Source organism: Gallus gallus, chromosome 4 (genome assembly GCF_016699485.2).
Source record: "Gallus gallus isolate bGalGal1 chromosome 4, bGalGal1.mat.broiler.GRCg7b, whole genome shotgun sequence".
NCBI classification, from domain to species: Eukaryota; Metazoa; Chordata; class Aves; order Galliformes; family Phasianidae; genus Gallus; species Gallus gallus.
The window spans coordinates 88,209,734-88,230,942 of record NC_052535.1 but is presented as its reverse complement, the minus strand read 5'-3'; the positions used below and the strand labels follow the sequence as shown (position 1 = coordinate 88,230,942).

At 47.9% G+C, this 21,209-nt stretch overlaps 1 protein-coding gene across 5 annotated transcripts in view; it reads right to left on the bottom strand.

The window, feature by feature from the left end:
- PTPRA (protein tyrosine phosphatase, receptor type A) overlaps positions 1-21,209 on the bottom strand; it is a 98,014-nt gene that overhangs the window by 2,930 nt on the left and 73,875 nt on the right. For all 5 annotated transcript variants that reach the window (XM_046939922.1, XM_015286026.4, NM_205154.4 and 2 more), the window contains 16 exons: positions 18,576-18,654; positions 17,814-18,182; positions 15,353-15,370; positions 12,625-12,709; positions 11,652-11,725; positions 9,812-9,948; positions 7,849-7,939; positions 7,438-7,514; positions 6,375-6,411; positions 4,990-5,087; positions 4,717-4,836; positions 3,550-3,716; positions 2,667-2,802; positions 2,202-2,351; positions 1,985-2,078; positions 1,378-1,454 (listed from right to left, as the gene is read on the bottom strand). In XM_046939922.1, coding sequence (XP_046795878.1) covers positions 1,378-1,454; positions 1,985-2,078; positions 2,202-2,351; positions 2,667-2,802; positions 3,550-3,716; positions 4,717-4,836; positions 4,990-5,087; positions 6,375-6,411; positions 7,438-7,514; positions 7,849-7,939; positions 9,812-9,948; positions 11,652-11,725; positions 12,625-12,709; positions 15,353-15,370; positions 17,814-18,182; positions 18,576-18,648 — 1,803 coding nt within the window. In that variant the 5' untranslated portion in view covers positions 18,649-18,654. The remainder of the gene's footprint in view (positions 1-1,377; positions 1,455-1,984; positions 2,079-2,201; positions 2,352-2,666; positions 2,803-3,549; positions 3,717-4,716; positions 4,837-4,989; positions 5,088-6,374; positions 6,412-7,437; positions 7,515-7,848; positions 7,940-9,811; positions 9,949-11,651; positions 11,726-12,624; positions 12,710-15,352; positions 15,371-17,813; positions 18,183-18,575; positions 18,655-21,209) is intronic.

The following is a 21,209-nucleotide window of genomic DNA, read 5'->3' as shown; positions in this document are numbered from 1 at the left end:
GCCTTGAGGTCTGTGTGTGAGCTCCCCCCTCCAACTCAATCAAAAAGTGTCAAATCCAGTGGATTAGGTCTGCCTCATGCAGAGTGGAGAATGCAGGCAGCAGCTCGGGTCTGCAGATGCATCGATGTGCTCTTGGATGAGTTGCCAAGTTGAGATGAACTCCAGAGCACTATTGTGTGAACAACCCTAGCCTGAGCAGAGCCACCACCTGGCTCCCCCTGCCCCACCACCTGGCAGCTGAGATGCTGTCATGGTGAGACCTTTGCTTTTAGGGAAATGCAGCTGCAGTAGGATCACATTTGGCAAAGGAAGGTTTGGTTTTCAGTACTCCTAGGACACTGGCAAAGTCTGAACTTTGTAGCAGAGCCAGCTATCATGCCTAAGCTCCAAGTGTTAAGCTTTTTGCTGAGAGTTTTTGCAAGAAGTGAGCAAAACCAGGCTCTGTCCTAAGTCAGGGTGACTCTGCTCCACAACAAGAACCGCTTCTGTTACAGAGAATGAAAACCTCCACTATTCCCCTGTGACCTCGCAGCAGACTGTGAATGCAGATGCTTCGTCATTTGGCGTTTGTCATTTAAGCAAAGTTCAGCAGAGGCAGGAAATTGAATCCTCAACAAAATTGCTTACATGACATTTAAGCCTTCTGATCTAGATGCAGAACGAGAAGGCTGCTCACATCTGCGTTTTGTCAGAAGCTGACACAGCCAGAGCACAATGAGGGGAGCCAGCAAGTGAGATGTGGGGGAGTGGACCATTTGGAAGGTTATATCTGGGAACATAATGGTTTTACTGGTTCAACACATAGCAGTCATTACACTTTGGGGGAAAAAAAACACTACCATTAGGAAATGAAAATAGGAATTGGGTTGGAAAAGAGCAGGCTTCTTTGTTACTTAACCGGTGCTGGCATGACTGCACAAAGATAAATACTCATATGAGACGGACCCCTGAAGTCAACAGGATTACTCACGAGCAAAGGATGTGCAATCACCTATCTTCTCCTCACAGTGAAAAAGCACTTAACCTCTCTGCCTCATTTCCTCCAGTCACCAAGACAGGTGTAATAGGATTGACCTGGTTTTCTCAAGGGTTTTGGGATCTGTGTATTGCTCCAGAACTAATCTAGAGGATGTTTTCTGACCAAATGAATCGTGCCATAAAGTAATTATTTCCATGGCTTTGTGCATCTGCTTCTCAAAGCCATCATCAAACCCTAGAGCTGCAAAAGTGGGACCAGGATTTAGAGGCCCTGCTTAGGCTCCAAATCTCCTGTACCTATAGAAGAAGTGTTTCAGGACAAAACCTTCTTATATGAAGATGTGTGAGGTAAATAGTTTCCAGGGAGAGAAGATGGAAAGAAGATCGAAGAAGACTCACATCAATAAAGGAAGCATTAACGTAGTCTGTGTTTTCTTCACCTCTCTTCACTGGAATGATTACTCTGTTGAACTCATCTAAAACAGAAGCAAAATGACTGCGTTTTGGGAAACACTTTAAAAACATAATTATGCATGGCCTTCAGCTGGGAAGTCACCAAGACCAAGTGCTGAGATGAGGGAAGGGGAGCCCTGTGTCTACAGCACCCATTTATGCAATGAGGAGACTCAGTTCTGCCTTCTGCCATGCCATGGTTTGGGGAGACCAGGGCAGAAAAGAGGCATTGAGGACTCAAGGAGAAGGACCTGCTCAGCAGAAATTCCCTTCTTTCAAAGGCAGAACGCCCTGGGGAGGACCAACCTGCTGAGAACCAAGTCATGGCAGGGGCAGGGCAGAACAAAGCAAGAAAGCTCCAGAGCAGTGTTAAATCTGTCCATGAAAACCCACCTCACCCTGACTCCGCCCCATTCCTGCATGCTTTCCCTGCCAAGGAATGGACCAGGAGGCCTCCAGAGGTCCATTCCAACCTCAACCATTCCATGTCCCCACTCCCACAGATGCCTCTGTCTCCATTCTTCTTTCAACTGGACACACAAGCACAACTTACATGGAATTATCTGAAGCACCCTGTTCTTTTTCATGTTTGCTGGCAAGTTGCCTGTTCTCATCTTGTCGTTCTGAATTTTGATGGAAGTGAGCTTCTGCAGAGGAAGGAAGGAAAGCAGTGACAGCTTGAAGAGCCACTAAAGGAAAAGCAAATGCATAGCAGTCCTTGCTGCCCAGTGTGTGCTGAACAAACCCACCAGCACAAGAACCAGGCTCACCTTGAACTCCTCTTCCAGCCCATTGCTGCTGGTCCCTGGCACTTTGTTGTAGATCTTCTGGAGGTGGATTTCTAATGAGGTCACCTCTAGCTCTGTATCACCATAGAGATAGTGCTCCAGCAGTGCTTGGTATATGAACACATACTGCATCTGAAAGGGTCGCAGGGAGAAGCTGCACTCAGGGATGGGATCTGGCTGCAAACCCATTGCCCAAGCACTTCCCACAGCCCCTGTAAGGGACCTGAGACCTCATCTGCCACATGACCTGCAGGGATTTGACACAAAGCTCAAGGACAAACTGGAGATAGCAAAGTGCAGGACCTGACGAACAGCTCACTTGACACAGCGTTCCTTCCAAAATTAAGGATGCCACCCAACTTGCCCATAGGGCTGCTGCAGGTGTCTTCGCTGCAGGCTGGGAACATGCAAAGGAAAACCACAGGGAGCATGCAGCAGCACACTTACATCTGTCTGTACCATCTGGCAGCGCTGAGCCCGGATCCGGCTCACAAAGCCGTAAACATCCACCTTCCTCTCGGCATGCATCATGTCCAGCATGGCGTCGATGACAATAAAAGTGCCTGTGCGTCCCACCCCAGCACTGGAATGGCAGAAGGGCAAACAATCAGCGCAAAACTCCACAGCAAGTTCACTCCAGTCATAGGACCATGGAATGGCTTGTGTTGGAAGAGATAATAGCATCACAGAATCACAGAATGGCCTGGGTTGAAAAGGACCACAGTGCTTATCTCGTTTCAACCCCCTGCTATGTGCAGGGTTGCCAATCACTAGGCCAGGCTGCCCAGAGCCACATCCAGCATCCAGGCATCTTAAAGCACTCCCAGTTCCAGCCCTTGCTGTGGGCTGGTTGCCTCCCATCAGTTCAGGCTGCCCCGGGCCCCATCCAACCTGGCCTTGAGCACCTCCAGGAATGGGTTACCCACAGCTCTCAGGAAAGCAGTGCCAGGGCCTCACCGCCCTCTGAGTAAAGGATTTCCCCCTCACATCTAACCTAAGTTTCCCCTCTTGTATTTTAAAACAATTCCTCACTGTCCCATCACTGTCAGACCATGTAAAAAGTCACTCTCCATCTTTTTCATAAGCTGCCTTTAAATACTGAAAGGCCACTATGAGGTCTCCCCAAAGCTTTCTCTTCCTCAGGCTGAACAAGCCCAGCTCCCCCAGACTGTCTCCATTGGAGAGCTGCTTTGAGCATCAGACTCCAACAATGCAGTCCCTTCTGCACACCATCACTGAGCACTGGAGCAGAGGATGCTGCTCTCCCCCATCCGGAGTTGCTTTCCAGGCAAGCCAGGAGAGGCAGAGCATAGCTGTGGTTGAGGCTCACCTGCAGTGCACTACTATTGCTCCTGCATACTGGGGGTTACACGTCTTCACCTTCTTTAAGAACTTCAGCATCCCAATGGGGGTGAAGGGCACCCCGAAGTCGGGCCAGCTGGTGAAGTGGAACTGAGTCACCAGGCGCTGAGGCTTCTTGTTCGTGACGTCACCTACCTGCAGGGGAAATGTGTGCTCAGATCAATCACAAACACTACAGATTTCCTTTCTTTTCCCAAAAGCTAGGGCAGAGAGAGAGCTACAGCCCCAGGGCTGAATTGGAAGGTTTAGGAAGCACTACCATCTGGAAGCTTAGAGGGCATGGATCCAGGCTGCAGGGCCACATGAGGCTCTAAAAGCATGACATTTTAATTGCTCATTGTTATATACTGCATCCTATGGGTGGCCTTGAAGCTGCAAAATAGTAGAGCAGAACATCACACAGGTGAGAGATGCCACCTGGATGGCTCCAGCCTGGCAGAATCTGTGGCATTTCATTGCTAATGCGCCCAGCTCAAAAAGAAGGCATGGCTCCCTTCAGTAATAATGATGATGATGATGATGCAGTATCCTTGTATTAAAGGCAGGGATGGAACCAGGCACAAAGTGAGGTCCAGGAGAGCTTGATCTGGCTCTAGGCACCCTTTCATCAAGGCACTCAGTCTCCCCTGCATCAGTTCTTTGTTGCCTGCCTCTGAGAGCATCAGGAAAACAAACAGAGTGACTAATCCTGAGCTTGGAGGATGTGACAGTGTAGTGACAGATGGGAAAATAATCAAAACCCAGCGCATAAAGCACTGGATTTTGTCTCAGCTCATGAGATGAAACTGACTTATTTGCAGGCACAAAGCGGCTGTGGGTGAGAATCACAGCATGGCTTGTGTTGGAAAGGACCTTAAGGATCGTCTAGTTCCAGCCCTCCTGCTGTGGTAACAACAAGCACTGGAGGATTATAGGACTGCATTTTAACTGGCATCAACCAGCTTCCTTTCTTCCAATGCAACGACACTGACAGACACGGAGAACAGGGTCCCATGTGTTGGAGGTGAGTACATTCTTGATAGCTCTCGTTAAGAACAGGGATGCTGAGGTCACTGAAGTGAAACCCTGAAGAGTGGCAGAGCAGCCAGGGGCAGGGAGGGACAGGGCAGGGCAGGGCAGGGCAGGGCAGCAGCACCTGCTGAATGCAGAACTTGCGCACGGTGTAGTCCACCAGCACTGTCACGTCTTCCACCGAAACGCGGATGTTCCCATATGTCCAGCAGCCCTGATCTGGCCAGTACTGAGCACACTTACACTGCAAGGACAGAGAAGGGAGACGGGTAAGTTTCAGCACCCAGCAAGCCTGGGAACAGAGCTTGGTGAGAGCTGAGACACCGCGTGGCTCAGCACAACCTCTGTGTTCACTGAGATGATGCCCGTTGGACACCTGTGGCACCCCGGTACCTACCTCTTTCCTCTCCTTCAGGTTGGTCACCATGACAATCGTTGCTGTGTTTTGCTCCCAAATCATTCTCCAAAAGTCATTCACTGTTTCTTCTTTTGGTCCTAAGGGAAACGGATGCATTGTGGTTAGGAAGAGGCATCAACTCCACAAGCAGTGGAACTAAAACCCATTGCAGTGTGTGGAGTGTAGCACTCTTTGCCGATAGATGTCAGCACAGGATGCTCCTTGGGTGTCTGGGAACCCAGAGAACAATCATATCACACAACTGCAGGTTTTTTTTTGTTGTTTTCTTTTTTTTTTTAAAGCAACTGGGTACTTTTTTATGATCAGGAATTCCATTTTTAGCCCAAGAAGGGGAAACCAGACAAACAGAGCATGGAAACGACTTGCCCAAGGTCACACTGGGAAATTGTGGCTGTCACAAATAGCATGCACAAGTCCTGCCCCCGAGCCTTGTGCTTTAACCACAGGATCCTATTTCAATATGGCACAGGAATAGCTCTCACTGCCTGCCAGACAAGGAGCTGACTCACCCCGACATCCCCTGCCAAGCCCCGGGCTAAGGGTGAGCCAGGAGGAAAACAGAGCCAAAGCTTCACCCCAGCCTGGTACTGATGATGAGATGCGGCCTTCCCTCTCCAGCCAGAGCCAGGAGAACAGGGTGGAAGCACCGAGGCACATGAGCTGGGATCTCTGTGACAGCAGCTGGTGACAGGCAGGTGCAGCAAATCCAACTCACAAATAAAGGCTGGGATTAGAGAACACTTCCTATGATTTTTGCTAGTGTGAAGCTCCCATGCCGGGGCATCACAGTTTCCGCAGGGAAAGCTGCACACACGACGGTGATGCTCTGCCTGGGGGCAGCTGAGCTCAGGAAGGCTCTGATGCTTGTAGCTAACAGTCCTGCCACCCCTGTGAAGATTATTACAGCTGAGTCTCTCTCCAAGGACACAAGCCCACATTCTTAAAAGCTAAGGGTTAAGAAGGAGCATAATGAAACTGGATCAGTGCGGTGCTCGCTCTGACATAAATGATTTCTCAGCTTTATTAAGGAAATTTAATTAAGCAGCTAGCTAGCTACATTTTGAGAGACCACAGCCACCTGCAGCTGTGGTGCGGGGGGAGGATGAGGCTGTGGGGCTGGGAGGATGGAAGAAACCCTTTGACACCATCCAGCAATGGGGATTCCACAGGCTGGGCTTCTTGTCCTTCCCCAACACATCCAGTAGGAACAAAACATTCTTGGAATGACCTGTGGCCTGGCCAAGTCTCCCTTCATGTTGACCAGAGACTATCACACGGCACTATACTGGGGTTATTTGCAGTTCCATAGAGCATAACGACCCAAATCCAATAGGGCAGAGCTACTAAAATAACTGAGCATTTACCTTGTGCAGCAATGAACTTGTTTTTCTCTTGGTACCCCTATGGAGAAAAGGAAAAAAAGGAAGACAAATGAAAGGCCAGACTTTTTCTAAGGGTCACACAGTGTTGCACTGCCTACACTCATGTAATTTGTCAGCTCCTGGCCCAAAGCATAGATGAGGTGGTAGATTAGTACCATTCTGCTGGGATCATGTGAAAATCAGCATTAATCTTCAAGAGTTCAGGCTGTTGAACCCACAGTGGGTTATACAGATTATTTCCTAATGGCTATATATTTAGTGCTGAAGAAAGTGAAAAAAAAAAACCCTCTGAGGTCTTGCTTTTCTTCATGTGCATCCATCTCTCTCAAAGTCAACTTCTTCACATTACCCCTCCCACTGTAACACTGATGTGGGCTACGTTAGCAGCTCCCTTCTGTGCCTTGTGGACAGAGCACGTCTCCCAAGAAACGGGACATTAAATTAATTAAATGCATTTTGTATTCAGATGAATGCTATAAAGTTAACATGGACAAAAGGGAGAAGTTGGGCTACATTCTCTCCCTCTCAGAAATCAGTCAGTACACTAACAAAAGCCATTGGCAAATGCAGAAATCCTGCTGCCTCCTAGGAGCAGAGTAGGACAAAGTTGCTTTGAAGGATATTTTAGCTGTGCTGCTTCAATTTTTTTTCCATGTCCTTCACATGTCCAGCCCTGCAAGCTGGGAAGTACCGGTGATTAATCAGCCCCAGGACTCATCAGCCATTAATCAGAAATCCTCTGTTCCTCCCGGAATGGTTCCAAACCCATTCCCAAACAGCCAGCTTGGCTTTGCAGCACCCTGAGGAGTCTAAGAGCTTTTCATGGTTTTAGAAGTGGCCAAAAAGAGAGGTGTGAAGAGATGGGACTGAGCATGGCAGGGCTACGGCCAGAATTTATTAGTCCCAGCCCTCTGCCTTGTACTCCAGTTGCTGGGCTGTGTTCTTTTGGCTTCTTCCAGACTAAAGTTGCACCCCATAAAGGCCACACACACAGCCAAGCCTTGCTTTTAGGGAAGGCGGTCACTCAGGCAGGACAGGCACTTACATTAATGAAGGAGGCGTTAATGTAGTCAGAGTCAGGAACCCCTTCAACAGGAGTCAGGTGAACCCTGGAATGATCATCTGGAGAAAGATGACAATTCTGCATTAAAACCAAAGCCCCACAGAGTTGAGCTGACTTTTTGGAGTGCTGCCCAGGCTTAGGGGGTTCCCAGCATACATAAGTAACTTTATGCCCTGAAATCCTTCCATGCTCATAGCCAGGGAGATGATGGACCTTCCTTACATGGGGAAGTTCTGCATTTCCCATCTGCTTCATTTTCCACATCCTCCTGGCTGCTCACAGCTCCAGGGAGTCCCTACTGTGCATCTAAGGCTAATGCAGATGCAGCAGCCCCTCTGGGTGAGCCCACCCTGGCGGTGCCCTCCCTCAGCCCCCAGCCCCACCGATACCTACAGGGCAAAATGTTCACGTAGCGGTTCTTCTCCTTGTTCTCCTCCTTGGAAGCAGCTTCACATGTGGCCTGAATGGGACACGCTGGGAGAGCCTGTAATGGCAAAAAATTGGGGTTTTATGTGATACTTTCAGGCACAAGGAGTCCTGCACAAGGATGAGTCCCCCTGACCCACTTCCCTCCCCATCACTCCTGTGCTGCTCCGCGCCCCAACCCAGCTCAAGGTGATCATTTGAACAGCCCAGGCTGTACCAGAGAGCAAATCCCTTCTCAGATGCAGTATTCCAAGCCTCTGGACTCACAAACACGAGGTGGCAGCAAAGCCTCCAACACCAAACCCACCAACACAGGGTTGTGGAAGCTCACAGGGAGGCTCCTGCTGACATTTCCTCCATTACCAGCGATGCTAACTGTGCAACCCGACCAAACCCCCAGCACTCCAAAACTCCATTGCCCAGCACCTGCAGGGCTGGGAGGGAGCTGCACCATCCCACCATCCCACCCCCAGCAGGGGTCTGTTGTCCTTCCAGCAGTATCAGGGACCTCCAATTGGGGGTGCTGGAATCACTTGCAATGAGATCCTTTAATAGCCAGGAGGATGGCATGGGTTGCTTTCTCCAGCTGGCACGACAACATGCAACCCAGGATCCAGGATTTATAACCCAAGTGATCGCTTCCCTTGTTATTCAGCATGTGGATTTGGTTTCATGGGCTCACAGCCTCCTCTGACACGCAGGGTATCGAGTTGTGCGACAGCTGGGGGAAGTCAACTGCATTTTCTTTTTTAATCTTGTCACAGTCCTGATATCAGCTTATCACACCTTGCACCTAAGGTTTTATGCATTTGCAGACAGCACCTGCAGTGCAATCAGACCAGCAGTGGATTTTCTTTCATTAATTAGGCCAATGGGGAATCCAGTTAGTTCAGTTCCTAGGTAATATGCTGCGACACTCCAGTCAGTAGTTCACTTTGTCCCCTACCTCATCACTTCTGTCTATTTCTGCACTGCCAAAATGAAACCATACCAGGTTCAGCATCACAAGAAGTCAAAGAGCTCAGCAACATCAGGAAGAAGTTTCAGACATCCCAGAAGAAATGATGCAGTGTTGTGGGGTAATGACAATATCTGAATTACTGCCAAAACTGATCAGTGCTGAAGGCCAGCTGTTGTCCTCTAAGTGGTCATCATTTAGTTTCAGAGTTAACAGCTTATTCACATGAACAGAGTTGTTTCGACTTCTTGTTTTGGCTGTTTGTGGATTTGGCACAACACCACGACACAGCTTTACCAGCAATTCATGTTGGCAGTGTTTCTGTCATAGCCCCAAGGAGGAGGAGGAGGAGGGAAGGCTCTACCTGGGAGGAAACCAGCAGGCAGGGAAATTCAGAGCTCCTACATCCCAAGACCTCCTGGACACAAAAGAATGTAACCCCATGGTGCTGCTTGCTAGCAAAATTGAGAGCAGCCGGGTGGGACACAGGCAACAAGAGAGAGATACTAGAGACCAGTTACAAGGGCGAAAACCTCTTTGTGTGCTTTGCAATAAATATGTAAAAGTCTCCAAGTGGCTTTGCCTTTGATGTACCAGCTGTTTTGTCTCTGCTGTTCTACAAAATGAGACCAGAATTCTTCTGCTGTGTGTCATAAGCTTTACACTGATAGCAGCCTGCTCGAGCTGTGTGATTTAAGGAAAAGAAGACAGAGCTTTTCAATTTTCTCTCCATCAACCTCTTCATCTCATCAGCCATGAAATTGCTCCATGGCTGCAGATAATCACTGTCCATCCTGCAATAAACACCCATCGCTTTGCAGAGCAGCAGAGGAGCCTCCGTATTGGTTTGAAAGATGAACACCACTCTGTACTGGCCTGGTTGCGTCCATTGGAATGAAATGGAGTAAACAACCTCCTTACTCCCACCCATCCCTTGTGCTGCAGGAGAGGAGGGGAAGCAAAGATACTCACGTTGAACTCTTCTCGGAAGAGCTTGTTGTCATCTGCCATGCGGCGGTTGATCTCCTCCTCCAGCTTGTCAACAGGCAGAGGTGGGTATTTCCTGTTGGTGCTGGGGGACCTGGCGAGCAGCGGCATGCTCTGGGGCTCTGCAATGACACCCAGGGGTCAGAGGTGTCCCCAGATGCTCCTCTGTGCCCAGCACCCATCCTCACTGAGCTCCCACATTGTGTGCACACCGTGTTTGTGACACTTGGCTGTCCCTGCTACTGTAATTTGCTCCTCCTTTGGGCTGTGCATGAAAATTTGGGAGTGCTGTGGTAAGTTGGGACTCTACCAGCAGCTTGGAGTTGAGCACTGCTCTGTCATACAGCCAGGATGCTGAAATGAGGATCAAGTCATCAGATCTGGGGGATGAACACCAGAGTCTGTAGCAACAGGGCATGGGGTAATGGCTTTAAACTAAAAGAAGGGAGATGTAGCTGAGATATTAGGAAGAAATTCTTCACTGTGAGGGAGGTGAGGCTCTGGCATTGCTGCCCAGAGGAGCTGTGGGTGCCCCATCCCTGGAGGTGCTCAGGGCCAGGCTGGATGGGGCTTTGGGCACCTGGTCAGTGAAAGGTGTCTCGCCGTGGCAGGGGGTTGGAACCATACGGACTTTAAGGTCCCCTTCCAACCCAAACCATTTGATTACTCTACGAACACTCTGAATTCCCTCATTAACATGGGAAGTTTGGCACAATGATCATGCCATAGCTCCCAGGTGAATGCAGTAAAGGTAGCTGCTGTGTTTGGTTTCTGCTGAGCAACGCCAGCAAAGCCAAGAAAGGCCACAGGAGGGTTATATCAACACAACTGAGGGTTTATGAAGTTAACACCTTAGCTTACAGCAATATAAAACTTGGGCAGGGAAGGTTTTAGCTGCCAGCACGAAAAAAACATTGCTGATTTTCAGTTAGCTCTCCCTTGTATGTGTGTGGTTAATGTGGAAGAAGCTCAGAAAAAGGATCTGAACTGAGTCTGACTCAGAGAATCGTAGAATATCCTGAGTTGGAAGGGATCCATAAGGATCACTGAGGCCGCCCCTGAGACACTGAGGTTCTTCTTCAGCTCTTACAGAATACAAGCACGTTACAGCAGGCTGGCACAAGACTTTTTAATTGCACTTGTAATTTTTGTCTATCTTTCAAGGTTTTCATAAGGAAAAAACAATGTGTTCCCAGCTTTATCTCCACAACGTTAATTTGGTGCCTACAGTCAACGTGGAGAACTTCACAAGAGTTTTATTCAGCTGTCATCCTAATTTAAAAGGGGAACTGCCAGCAGTTCAGTTTTGAAAGTGATCACAACGTATTAAACACTTGAGGGAAAACATTTGTTGCTGGAATTAAAGTTGGGAAGAGAATTGTTGTGTTAGGTTTGTCAAAATCATGGAAAGCAGTGAGAGTTCAGAACAAGGAAGTAATATAAACGTAGATTCAAAACACTCATTATCCAGAAGTGATTCGCTAGGTGCTGTCACTGCACTGGGCTCAGTGCTGAGCTCAGGGGCTCTTGGAGCTCCTACAGAGCTCTGTTTTCTGATGATTTAATATAGTTTTGTATGATTACAAAAGGAAAGGAAAAAAAAAAACAACTAAAATAATCTGTTAATAATGGATTAATAGTCCATTCTGAAGAATGCTCGACATGCCGTGGTTTGCAAGCACGGGGCGTGTTTTGAAAGGGACATGGTTTAGTAAACATGGTGGTGATGGGTTGTTGGTTGGACCTGATGATCTTGGTGGTCTTTTCCAACCTTAATGATTCTGTGGTGATTCATTTGCACCTCTGTCCCTACGTCCTGTCTTACCTGCATCATCTGTCCGGCCGTTGGGCAGGCGGAAGGAGTTGGAGTGACTCCCTGCTTGCTTGTATTTCTTGAACCTAAAGAACAAAAGGGCATTGAGAAAGTCAGGAGTTGGCCATCGAGATGCCAGGATACCTTCTGGAATAGCAAACCCTCCTCAGGTTCACTGCTGTGAGATGGGCCCTGAGCCAAGAGACGAAGGGAATTTTTCCACCACTGCTAAGGAAATTGCTTTTTTTTTTTTTTTTTCTTTTAATTATTTAATCATCAAAACATTGAGTAAATTAAAATGTTTACTGCAGGTGAATAAACACTCTCTTCCAGCTGAGCAGACATGCGCTCAGGAGCTGGGTTCATTGAGGGCACCGTTTGGAGCAGCCCAGATGCTTGGATTTTTAAAACGTTGTCTTAGAAAGGCTCTGTTGTGCTGCACTTTCAGCTGCTGCATTGCCCTGCATGTCCAACCAGCTGCAGCACCCACTGCCCTGCACGGTTCTGCTTCCACAGCGCACAGCTTTGGTACCCAAGGCTGTCCATGGGCATTAGGTCATGTTTGATATTGCGATGGGAATGAAGGAATAATGCAGAAGATTTGATGGCTGGAGAGCTCTGTGCAGCTTCACCAGGTTCCTCAATCCATCAACCTGAGCCTTGGAAGGAGACCTTGCCTGCTCCTATCTGCAGAAGCAGGACTTTGGTTTAATCCATCCTGCTCAGTGTTACTGTTTCACTAACTGAACAGGCATTACCCCAGAGAAGGAATAGCTTTATACTTAAAGGAATAACCAACAATTATTAAATAACCCCAAATATAATTTTCATTATCCTTACAGATTTCTTTTTATAACATTGCCTGTGTCAGGCTTGCATAGCTTAGGAAACAGAACAAAAAGCTCATGATAGAGAGCACCCAGTCCTTCAGCTAACCATCCAGTAACTCATTTGTCAAATAAGTCAGCATGAAAGCCCTTCTTACCTTAACATGTACAGCACAATAATAATAAATACTATGACTAGGAGGGAGGACAGGGCCACCATCACGGCGATAATTGGAGTCTCATCTGCAACAAAGAAGGACAGGTGCAGTTACCAACAGCTAGCCAAAACCACCCAGTGCCATCACTTAACCATTCCTCTACAGTTCCTGCTTTTAAAATAACCCACTTGTTCCACAGGGTTGCATTTGTCATGTCTGGTTGGAGTAGATGATCTCAGTGGGCTTTTCCAACCTTAATGATTCTATGGTTTGGTGAAGATAGATACATGACCTAAGGAAGCACGCTGAGATTAGATTAAAAGCTGTGAACACCAGTCATAGTATCCTGCTCTTTTCTAAGAGCTGTGCTGGGAAACCGTGACCTCATAGATGCAAACTGCTGCTGAGAAAGTTGTGAGAGGGGAGAAGTGGCCACACCAGGGTTTTCACAATTAGAACGCAATTAGCAGTGCTCCACAATAAAAACAAAAACAAAAAAAACGGGATTAAAAATGCCCTATAAAGGTCCATACATGAAGTAAGTTTCTAAATTTGTCCAAGAGCTCAGTGAGAATCCTTATATTACAACAGGTGAAAATGATGGCCTTTGTAGGACCATACAGATCCCATATGGTTTAAGATAGCCAGGATTTTTCTTCCAGCTTCATGCCCAGCAAAAAGGCAGTGTTCCTATGCTACATCCTGATTCCAACCGTGTTCAGCCCAGGGCTGAGGTTTGCTGGAGGCTCGGGGTTACTGCTGCCTGTCCATCTGCTGCACCACTACGCAGTGTCTGAGCAAAGCCATGGCCTTGGGCTCCTGCTTGGGCTCCTCTCCCACTGCACACACTGCACCCAGACAGAAGGTGGTTGGCAACATCCCTTCGTGCGTGCTCTCTGCACCTCGAGGCTAGCAAGCATTCCCTGCTTTAACTTGCTTTGTTGTCTGCTCCTCTCAGACACTTCTCAAGGGCATGCACAGCACAATTCCTTGCAAACACACTTGGATTAGCCGGGTGAAGTGTTCCCATGCTTACAGCCAGCTATTTGTTACCTTCCCCCGGGGTCAGAGCAGCAGTGCTTGGAGCAAGCACATCACCCAGATGCAGCTGGAAGACAAGCCACACTAACAGATAGGAAAATGGCCCTAAAGGGCATATTTCCAGATAAATGTGGATAGCAGCAGAGCCAGAGAGGAGTATTTTAATTTTCCACCAGCTCACTCAATCTGGAATCAGGAGCTCTAGAAAAGTGATTCTGAACAAAAGATCTGACTTATGCACAATGATGTGAAGGCGGCGACCTACTGTTGCAAACAATAACAAAAACACCTCTCCCAGTCTTTGTTCTTTCCATCTGCATCCCCTCAAAACATTTCTGGCTCCTACATACTCAGTAACTGTTCCTCGCCCTCACCTCTCATCTGCCATGGTTCATGTTCATGATTCACGTTGTTGAATTCATCAAACCCTCTTGCTATAAATCCCTGCTCAGTGTCTGCCAAGCTTCCCAGACACACTGTTGCTTGGATGAGGTGCAGTTACATGATAAGGATAAGAGATAATGGCTTTAAGTTGTGCCAGGGGAAAGTCAGACTGGATATAAGGAAACATTTCCTCTCAGAAGGAGTGTTAATGCACTGGCACAGGCTGCCCAGGGAGGTGGTGAAGTCACCATCCCTGGGAGGTATTCATGAACCGTGGAGATGTGGCATTGAGGGACGTGGTTATGGTCACGGTGGGGATGGGTTGGGGCTTGACTTGATGATCTTAGAGGTCTCTTCCAACCTTAATGATTCTATGATTCATCAAGAGCCCACAGAACCAGATTCATGACAAAGCCTCCATTTGGTTTCTTGGTGCGTCTCCTTCCCAGTAGCATTTGGGAGGCAGAATAGAAGAAGCCACAACAGACACTGCAGTTTGAACAGCTTACAGATGTCCTATAAGGCCAAGATCCTACAAGCTCCTACAAGGCCAAAAAGGGATGGGGAAGGAGAGTTCGGTGTTGTCGTGAAAGACAACGACAAAGTACCAATTTCCACCTGATTTCAGGAAAAAGCAGAGTGAGTTGGATTGCCATGTAGCGTACAAAGCTGAAACGCCATCAGGACAATGATGAAAACACACAGAAAGCAAACAGGCTGCCCTGCTGTTGGTCTGTTCTGTTGGCTCCTATGCTGCTAAAGCAATGAGTAATTGCAAATATTCTGTTAGCAACGCTGGTTCTCAGAACTCAGTCATTGAATCAGAGATGGAAAAATGGCTATTATATTACCAGAAATGGATTTCTTCTACTTCTTGCCAACAAAATTAATGAGAATGATAAGTATTCACATCATTTGCAGAACGGGTCCTGATCAAACAGGGTAAGTCACGGTCAATAAAGACAATTCATCAGCAAAAAAGGAGAAGGACATTTCTTGAGCAGCTGCCTGCAACCTGTACATCCAGCCCTGCGGAAGGCAGTGTTGATACACTCAGTGAGTGCAGCAGGAACTCCTCGTATCTCATAGGATATGTACAAATTGGTGCTGAATTGTTTATTTTTGAAAAGCAGGAGCCCAACTCTTATTAACATATCAATATGCCTCTTCTAAAGAGCTTGATATGCTTTGTAAAAGCCATTTTGAAAGCGTGTGATAAGGAGAGCTGTCTAATAGCAGAATGCTTCTGGAAATGCCTTTACTTAGGGCTTGAATAAAGAGTAATGAAATACAAATCTCTTACCTCTTCTGTCAGAGTTACCTGCAGAAAAAGAAAACAGAGGTCTCTTAGCAACCAAGAAATACACATTTTCCTAAGTGAGGATCAAAGACTGAAATAGCAACAAATGTAGTAACTGTCACCGTCTCCTTGCAAATCTTTTTATTAAAATATCTGCTCCTGAAGCCATGATATGGAAATACGTTTCAGCTTTCACTCAGCCATAAGGAAAAAGGAATAAAATGCGCATTTGTAGCTTTACTGATTAGAAGGAGAAACCTGAAAATTAACGACTTTACTTTTTGGTCTGTGAGCCACTGGGAGAAACATTTCCTATTTTTCTCCTTTTCCATCTCCTGAGCAGCACTTAATGCTTTGATGACTGCTTTCCAAATTTCCCATTAAGATGAATGGAAAAGGCAGCCCTAAAACTAATTTTGCTCCTTGACAAATTACAAGAATCAGCTTGGGCATTTGTTTTAGGGACTGACAGCAAGAAAGAAGCCTTACTGCTGCCGTGGCCAACTCATCGCAGCACACAAGGAGTAACCAAGTCACGACAGCTCTCGAGGGCTTGGGGCTGAGAAGCAAGCTGGATGAGTTCGGCAGCGTTCTATGGGCCATGAATGTCCTTCAGCCTCAATCTCAATGCCAGCAGCAAAGACAATTTGATGGCAGATTCACCAGGCTGCAGTTTCCAAAAATGCCCAAAGGAAAATGGTGCACTCAGCTCACAAATGTTAAGAGGAGCTTAGATCACCCCAAACTCGACAAGCCCAGCAGTCACCTCTTTGATGTGCCAAGAGGGCAACGACAGCAGGGTGACCATATGGACAACTGTTCATCCAGATCTTTGAAAGATTAAAGCAGCCCAAGGTAAGGGATAAAAACTGCTAACATAAGCATTGTTGGATGTGCTGGGAAATGCTGAAGGGAGATATCCAGTGCATGGAACAGTCAGATGGATGCCATCTCTCTAGGAGCTAGATCTCACCTTTGGTTGGTCATTTCTAGTCTAAGCCTTAAATCTGTCATGAAAAGGACTGCTTTCTTGTGTCTGTGCTTGTGCAGTGCTAAAAAGCAAGCCCTGAGCCCATGGCTGGTGCCAAAGTGCAAATAACTGCTTTGTGGAGCAGCACTCTAAATAACCCAAGCTCTGTAGCTGATTAGCATCCCAAAGTCATTGATTACTATTGCTTACACAAACCTGTTGAGGACCAACTTTTCAGCCAGTACCTGGAGCCTGGGTGCCAGCCCTGTTCTGTGGTTCCAAGAAACCACAAAAGGCAATGAAATTCATCTGTGACAGAAGTGGAACGAGATTGTACAATCTGGTACACCCAACATCTTGGCAAGAAGCTGCTGCTTTCATAGAATCATAGAATCACAGAATGGTGTGGGTTGGGAAGGGCCTTAAAGCCCATCCAGTTCCAGCCCGTGCCACGGGCAGGGACAGCTCCCCACCAGCTCAGGCTGCCCAGGGCCCCATCCAACCCAGCCCTGAGCACCTCCAGGGATGGGGCACCCACAGCTCTCTGGGCAGCAGTGCCAGGGCCTTACTGCTCTCTGAGTAAAGAATTTCCCCCTCACATCTAACCTGAATGGTTTAAAACCATTCCCCATTGTCCTATCAGACATTGTCAGACCGTGTAGAAAGTCATTCTCCATCTTTTTTATAAACTCCCTTTACATTCTGAAAGGCCCCAAGGAGGTCTTCCTGAAGCCTTCTCTTCTACAGGCTGCTTTCTGTAGACTGTTTTTCTTCTTTGTTTGAACTGAAAAGAGGATGCATCTTTTTGCACTTACTCACTTCAGTGAATTGCACTATTACATATTGCCATGGAATTTGCCCCCAAAGTGTCTTCTCATTCCTGTTTGTTCAGCAAAACAAGAGAAGACGAAGAGGTTGGATATTAGGAAACATTTCTTCTTGGAAAGAATGATGATGCACTCGCACAGCTGCCCAGGGAGCTGGTGGAATCACCATCCCTGGAGGTGCTCTAAAACTGTGGAGATGTGGCACTGAGGGACGTGGTTATGGGCATGGTGGGGATGGGATGGGGTTGGACTTGGGGATCTTAGCAGTCTTTTCCATCCCTAATGATTCTATGATTCTATTCCATGAAACAAGCCCACAGTTAGGGCAGCCTGGAGAAGCAGAGGTGTGCCAAGTAGATAGGGCCAGGCTCTTTTTGGTGGTGCTCAGAGACAGGACAAGGGGCAATGGGAACAAACTGGAACCCAAGAAGTTCCATCTGAGCATGAGAAAGAACTTCTTGACTTTGACAGTGACAGAGCCCTGGCACCTGGCCCAGAGAGGTGGTGGGCTCTTCTCTGGAGACATTCAAAACCTGCCTGGATGCCTTCCTGAGCAACCTGCTGTGGAGAACCTGGTTTTTGGGGTAGATTGAACTGCGGTAACTTCAGAGATCACTCCAACCCCTACAGTTCTGTGATTCTGTGACTCTATGAGCACGACACCTACCATTGTGGGATGCAGAAGAGGTCTCTTGCGTCGTCACCGTCGCGCTGACGTTCCTTTCGGTCATCTCTGCTTCTGTGCTGGGCAGTGCAGTAAGCAGGGCAGACGGTGTCGCGCTGGGTGGCAGCGAGATGGCCACAGGGGCGGACGTGGGCACTGATGTCCCTGGAGTGGAGGCATTGAGGCTGGCAGTGGTGGCATTGGGGGAGATGCTGGTGGCTGTGGTTGTAGGTGGCTCCGACGCCGGGGCAGAAGTGGTCATCGGAGAGCTAACGTTGAGGCTGCTCACTCTCGGCGTTGTCCCACCATCAGGAGCTGCTGTAGGAGCTTTGGTGGGGATCCTGGTGGAGGTGGGCACTGTCGTTGGTGGCTCTGAGAGGATAAGGAGCACAAAGGAGCATCCGTAAGTTACTTTTCTGGAGGATTTATATGCTATGGATTTGTGCTACTGTAACTACAAGTAGGAAAACAACCAACACATCCCAACTCTACGAGAGAGCACTTTGCACAGTATGGTGGTGTCAGTCTTATAAAAGCAGCTCACATACTGTGATGAAGGGAGGGAATAAGGATTAATGCCCCTGTAAGAGAGGATCAATGTTCGCCATGGGAAAAACCTGCAGGTCCCATCTATGAGCACCTACAGTTTGCCACCCTTGTAGCACAACTAACAGAAGGGGTGAGTCATAAGAACAAGAGCATTTCCTCCTTCCATCCTACAGATGATTTAGGGGCAGAAGAGAGGAGACAGTAAGCAAGGTTTACCTGTTGTGACATTGGTAGCACCGACGCTGATCAGGCCACTTCCAAGCAAAAGGACAAAGAACCATAGATCCATGTTGACCTGAGTAAAAGAGCAAAAAAAAACACTTATTTGAACTGCTATCCCAAACTAATTCACACTGGGGATGCTGCTGCATAGAGCTGGAAGGGATGAGTGAGCGCGTGGCTGGAGTCACTGTATGCACGTGGATGGAAGGATTTATTTGGATGTTCATACATCCCCACCTGGAAAAGGAAATTAATAGGGAGTTCATGTAACAGTGCACACACCAGTGTGCTACGATGAAACCTAAATGCAATACACAGCAAAGAGCTGTGATCCTAAAGGCACAAAAGAGGGGAGGTTGGCTCACCTCTCCCCATCACTCATCTCCAGGACACCCACATCCCCTTTTTCACATTAGACTTAAGCAGATGGTGGACGCTTATGGGTTATTCTGGATTTGGGGAAGCCTAATTCAAAGCCCCAAACACCCATCCTGCAAAGAATAACCCAAAGCAATCTGCAAGCGCTGCCTGTGCTGCGCATGCATTGTGCCATGCATTTCTTCCCAGGAAGCGTCCTGAAAAATTAAATTACAGGATGATGACATCAGTAAAATTGTTTTTTCCCAGAACAATCCCCAACCTTTCTCCCCCAGCCCTTTTAAAATGCATGCTCGAAGTTTTTATGGCATTTGTTGGTTGTTTCTTCCTTCCAAAAGCTCCTAAAAAATGGGTATGGTTATCTTCTCTGAAACAGGCGTGGATCCAGAGGCAATCAGAAGTATGATGTCAGATATCATCATCCAGCCCCAAGCTTGCAAGTCTCTGAAACAGCCCTGCCAGAAAGGGCTTCATTCCTGCAATCTCTCCTTCCTCTTTCATTCTCCCTGCATTGTTTGCTCTCATCGTATTGATACAAATATGCTTCAGTTGAGACCCATCCCAAATTCTGGGCAAGGGGACAAGGCTGATGTCATGAAAGATGCAGCCCCACCAGCAGCATCCTCCCACCAGCGCCACCCGCCTACATTCTTTGCCTCCCTCCTAATGAAGACCTGGCAAAAATGGAAGTGATCAGTGATCAGAAGGTCAGACAAACCCTGAAGGAGAAGGAAACTGAGCACCAGAGGTAAGAGCAATTGCACTGTGGATCTTCCCTACACTAAGTGGGTTTCCCAGTGTTGCAAAGGGATCTCACGTCTTCTCTGTGCTAAATTCCAGTCATGCTACACTTGGGAGGCTGCAATGCCAGCAAGAGCTGCAGCAGCTCGTTGTAAGGGACTGATGCTTTCATCATCCTCCAGTGGAAACCCATAGAAATTGGGCAGTGCAGAAATGGATGAATTAAAACTGAGGGCAGTGGAGCACACATTGCTGGGAGCACAGTTTTCCTTGCTGCTCGACCCCTGCCCCAGGATGCAGCTCATCCTATGCCCACACTGCACCGACACAGGGAGGAGGGGTTCTTGTTTAGCTTGGAGAAGGCTTCAGGGAGACCTCATTGTGGCCTTCCAATACTTAAAGGGAGCATATAAACAGAAGGGGGAATGGCTGTTTACATGGGTGGATAGTGATAGGACAAGGGGGAATGGTTTTAAACTGAGACAGGGGAGGTTTAGGTTAGATATTAGGAGGAAGTTTTTCACTCAGAGGGTGGTGAAGCACTGGAACAGGTTGCCCAAGGAGGCTGTGGATGCCCCATCCCTGGAGGCATTCAAGGCCAGGCTGGATGTGGCTCTGGGCAGCCTGGGCTGGTGGTTGGTGACCCTGCACACAGCAGGGGAGTTGAAACCAGATGATCATTGTGGTCCTTTTCAACCCAGGCCATTCTGTGATTCTGTGATTCACGTGGGCTCTGCACATCCTACAGTGGACCCATTCTTGGAGAAACAGATCTTAATCTCTTCCAAAGCCTTCTTAAGAGTTTGAATGATGCGAGCTGGCTCTTGCTGGGGAGAATCCCCATGAACGGCAATCTGTGCCATCTCCTGCTCTATGGATGCAGACAGGGAGAGGCTGGGAGGAAAGACTGGATATTAGGCAACATTTCTTTTCCCAAAGAGTGGTCAGGCTGCACAGGGAGGTGGAAGAGTCCCCATCACTGGAGATGTTAATGAACCATAGATGTGTGATACTGAGGGATTGAGGGATTGGGGTTGGGGATTGTAGAGCTCTTTTCCAATCTTAACAATCCTGTGATTCCTGGATCAGCCTGGGGTTCTTGCTGGAAAAGCCCGGAAAAGACAAGAAGGGTGATGCTCTGCTGAGTGGAGTGACATCAGTGGTGAGGTACTGTCTGCCCTTCCAGCCTCCATGGTGTTACTTCTAACACTGCACGAGGGGGAAATGGCACCAAATCATTGCATTTTCCTGAGCTTTGGCCCAGTTTTATTAAGAAAGCAAAATGCAGGCAGGCCTGGGTGAGCTCTACGCAGAGAGGTGGTGGGTGCCCGTCCCTGGAGGTAATGCAGGACAGGGCTCTGAGCGCTGATGGAGCTGTGGGTGTTCCTGTTCATTGCAGGGGAGTGCGACCAGATGGCCTTTAAAGGTCCCTTCCAACTCAAACCATTCCATGATTCGCTCATTCTAACAGTTTTTATGGCTTTATGACAAGGCTGTGAATATGAAAAG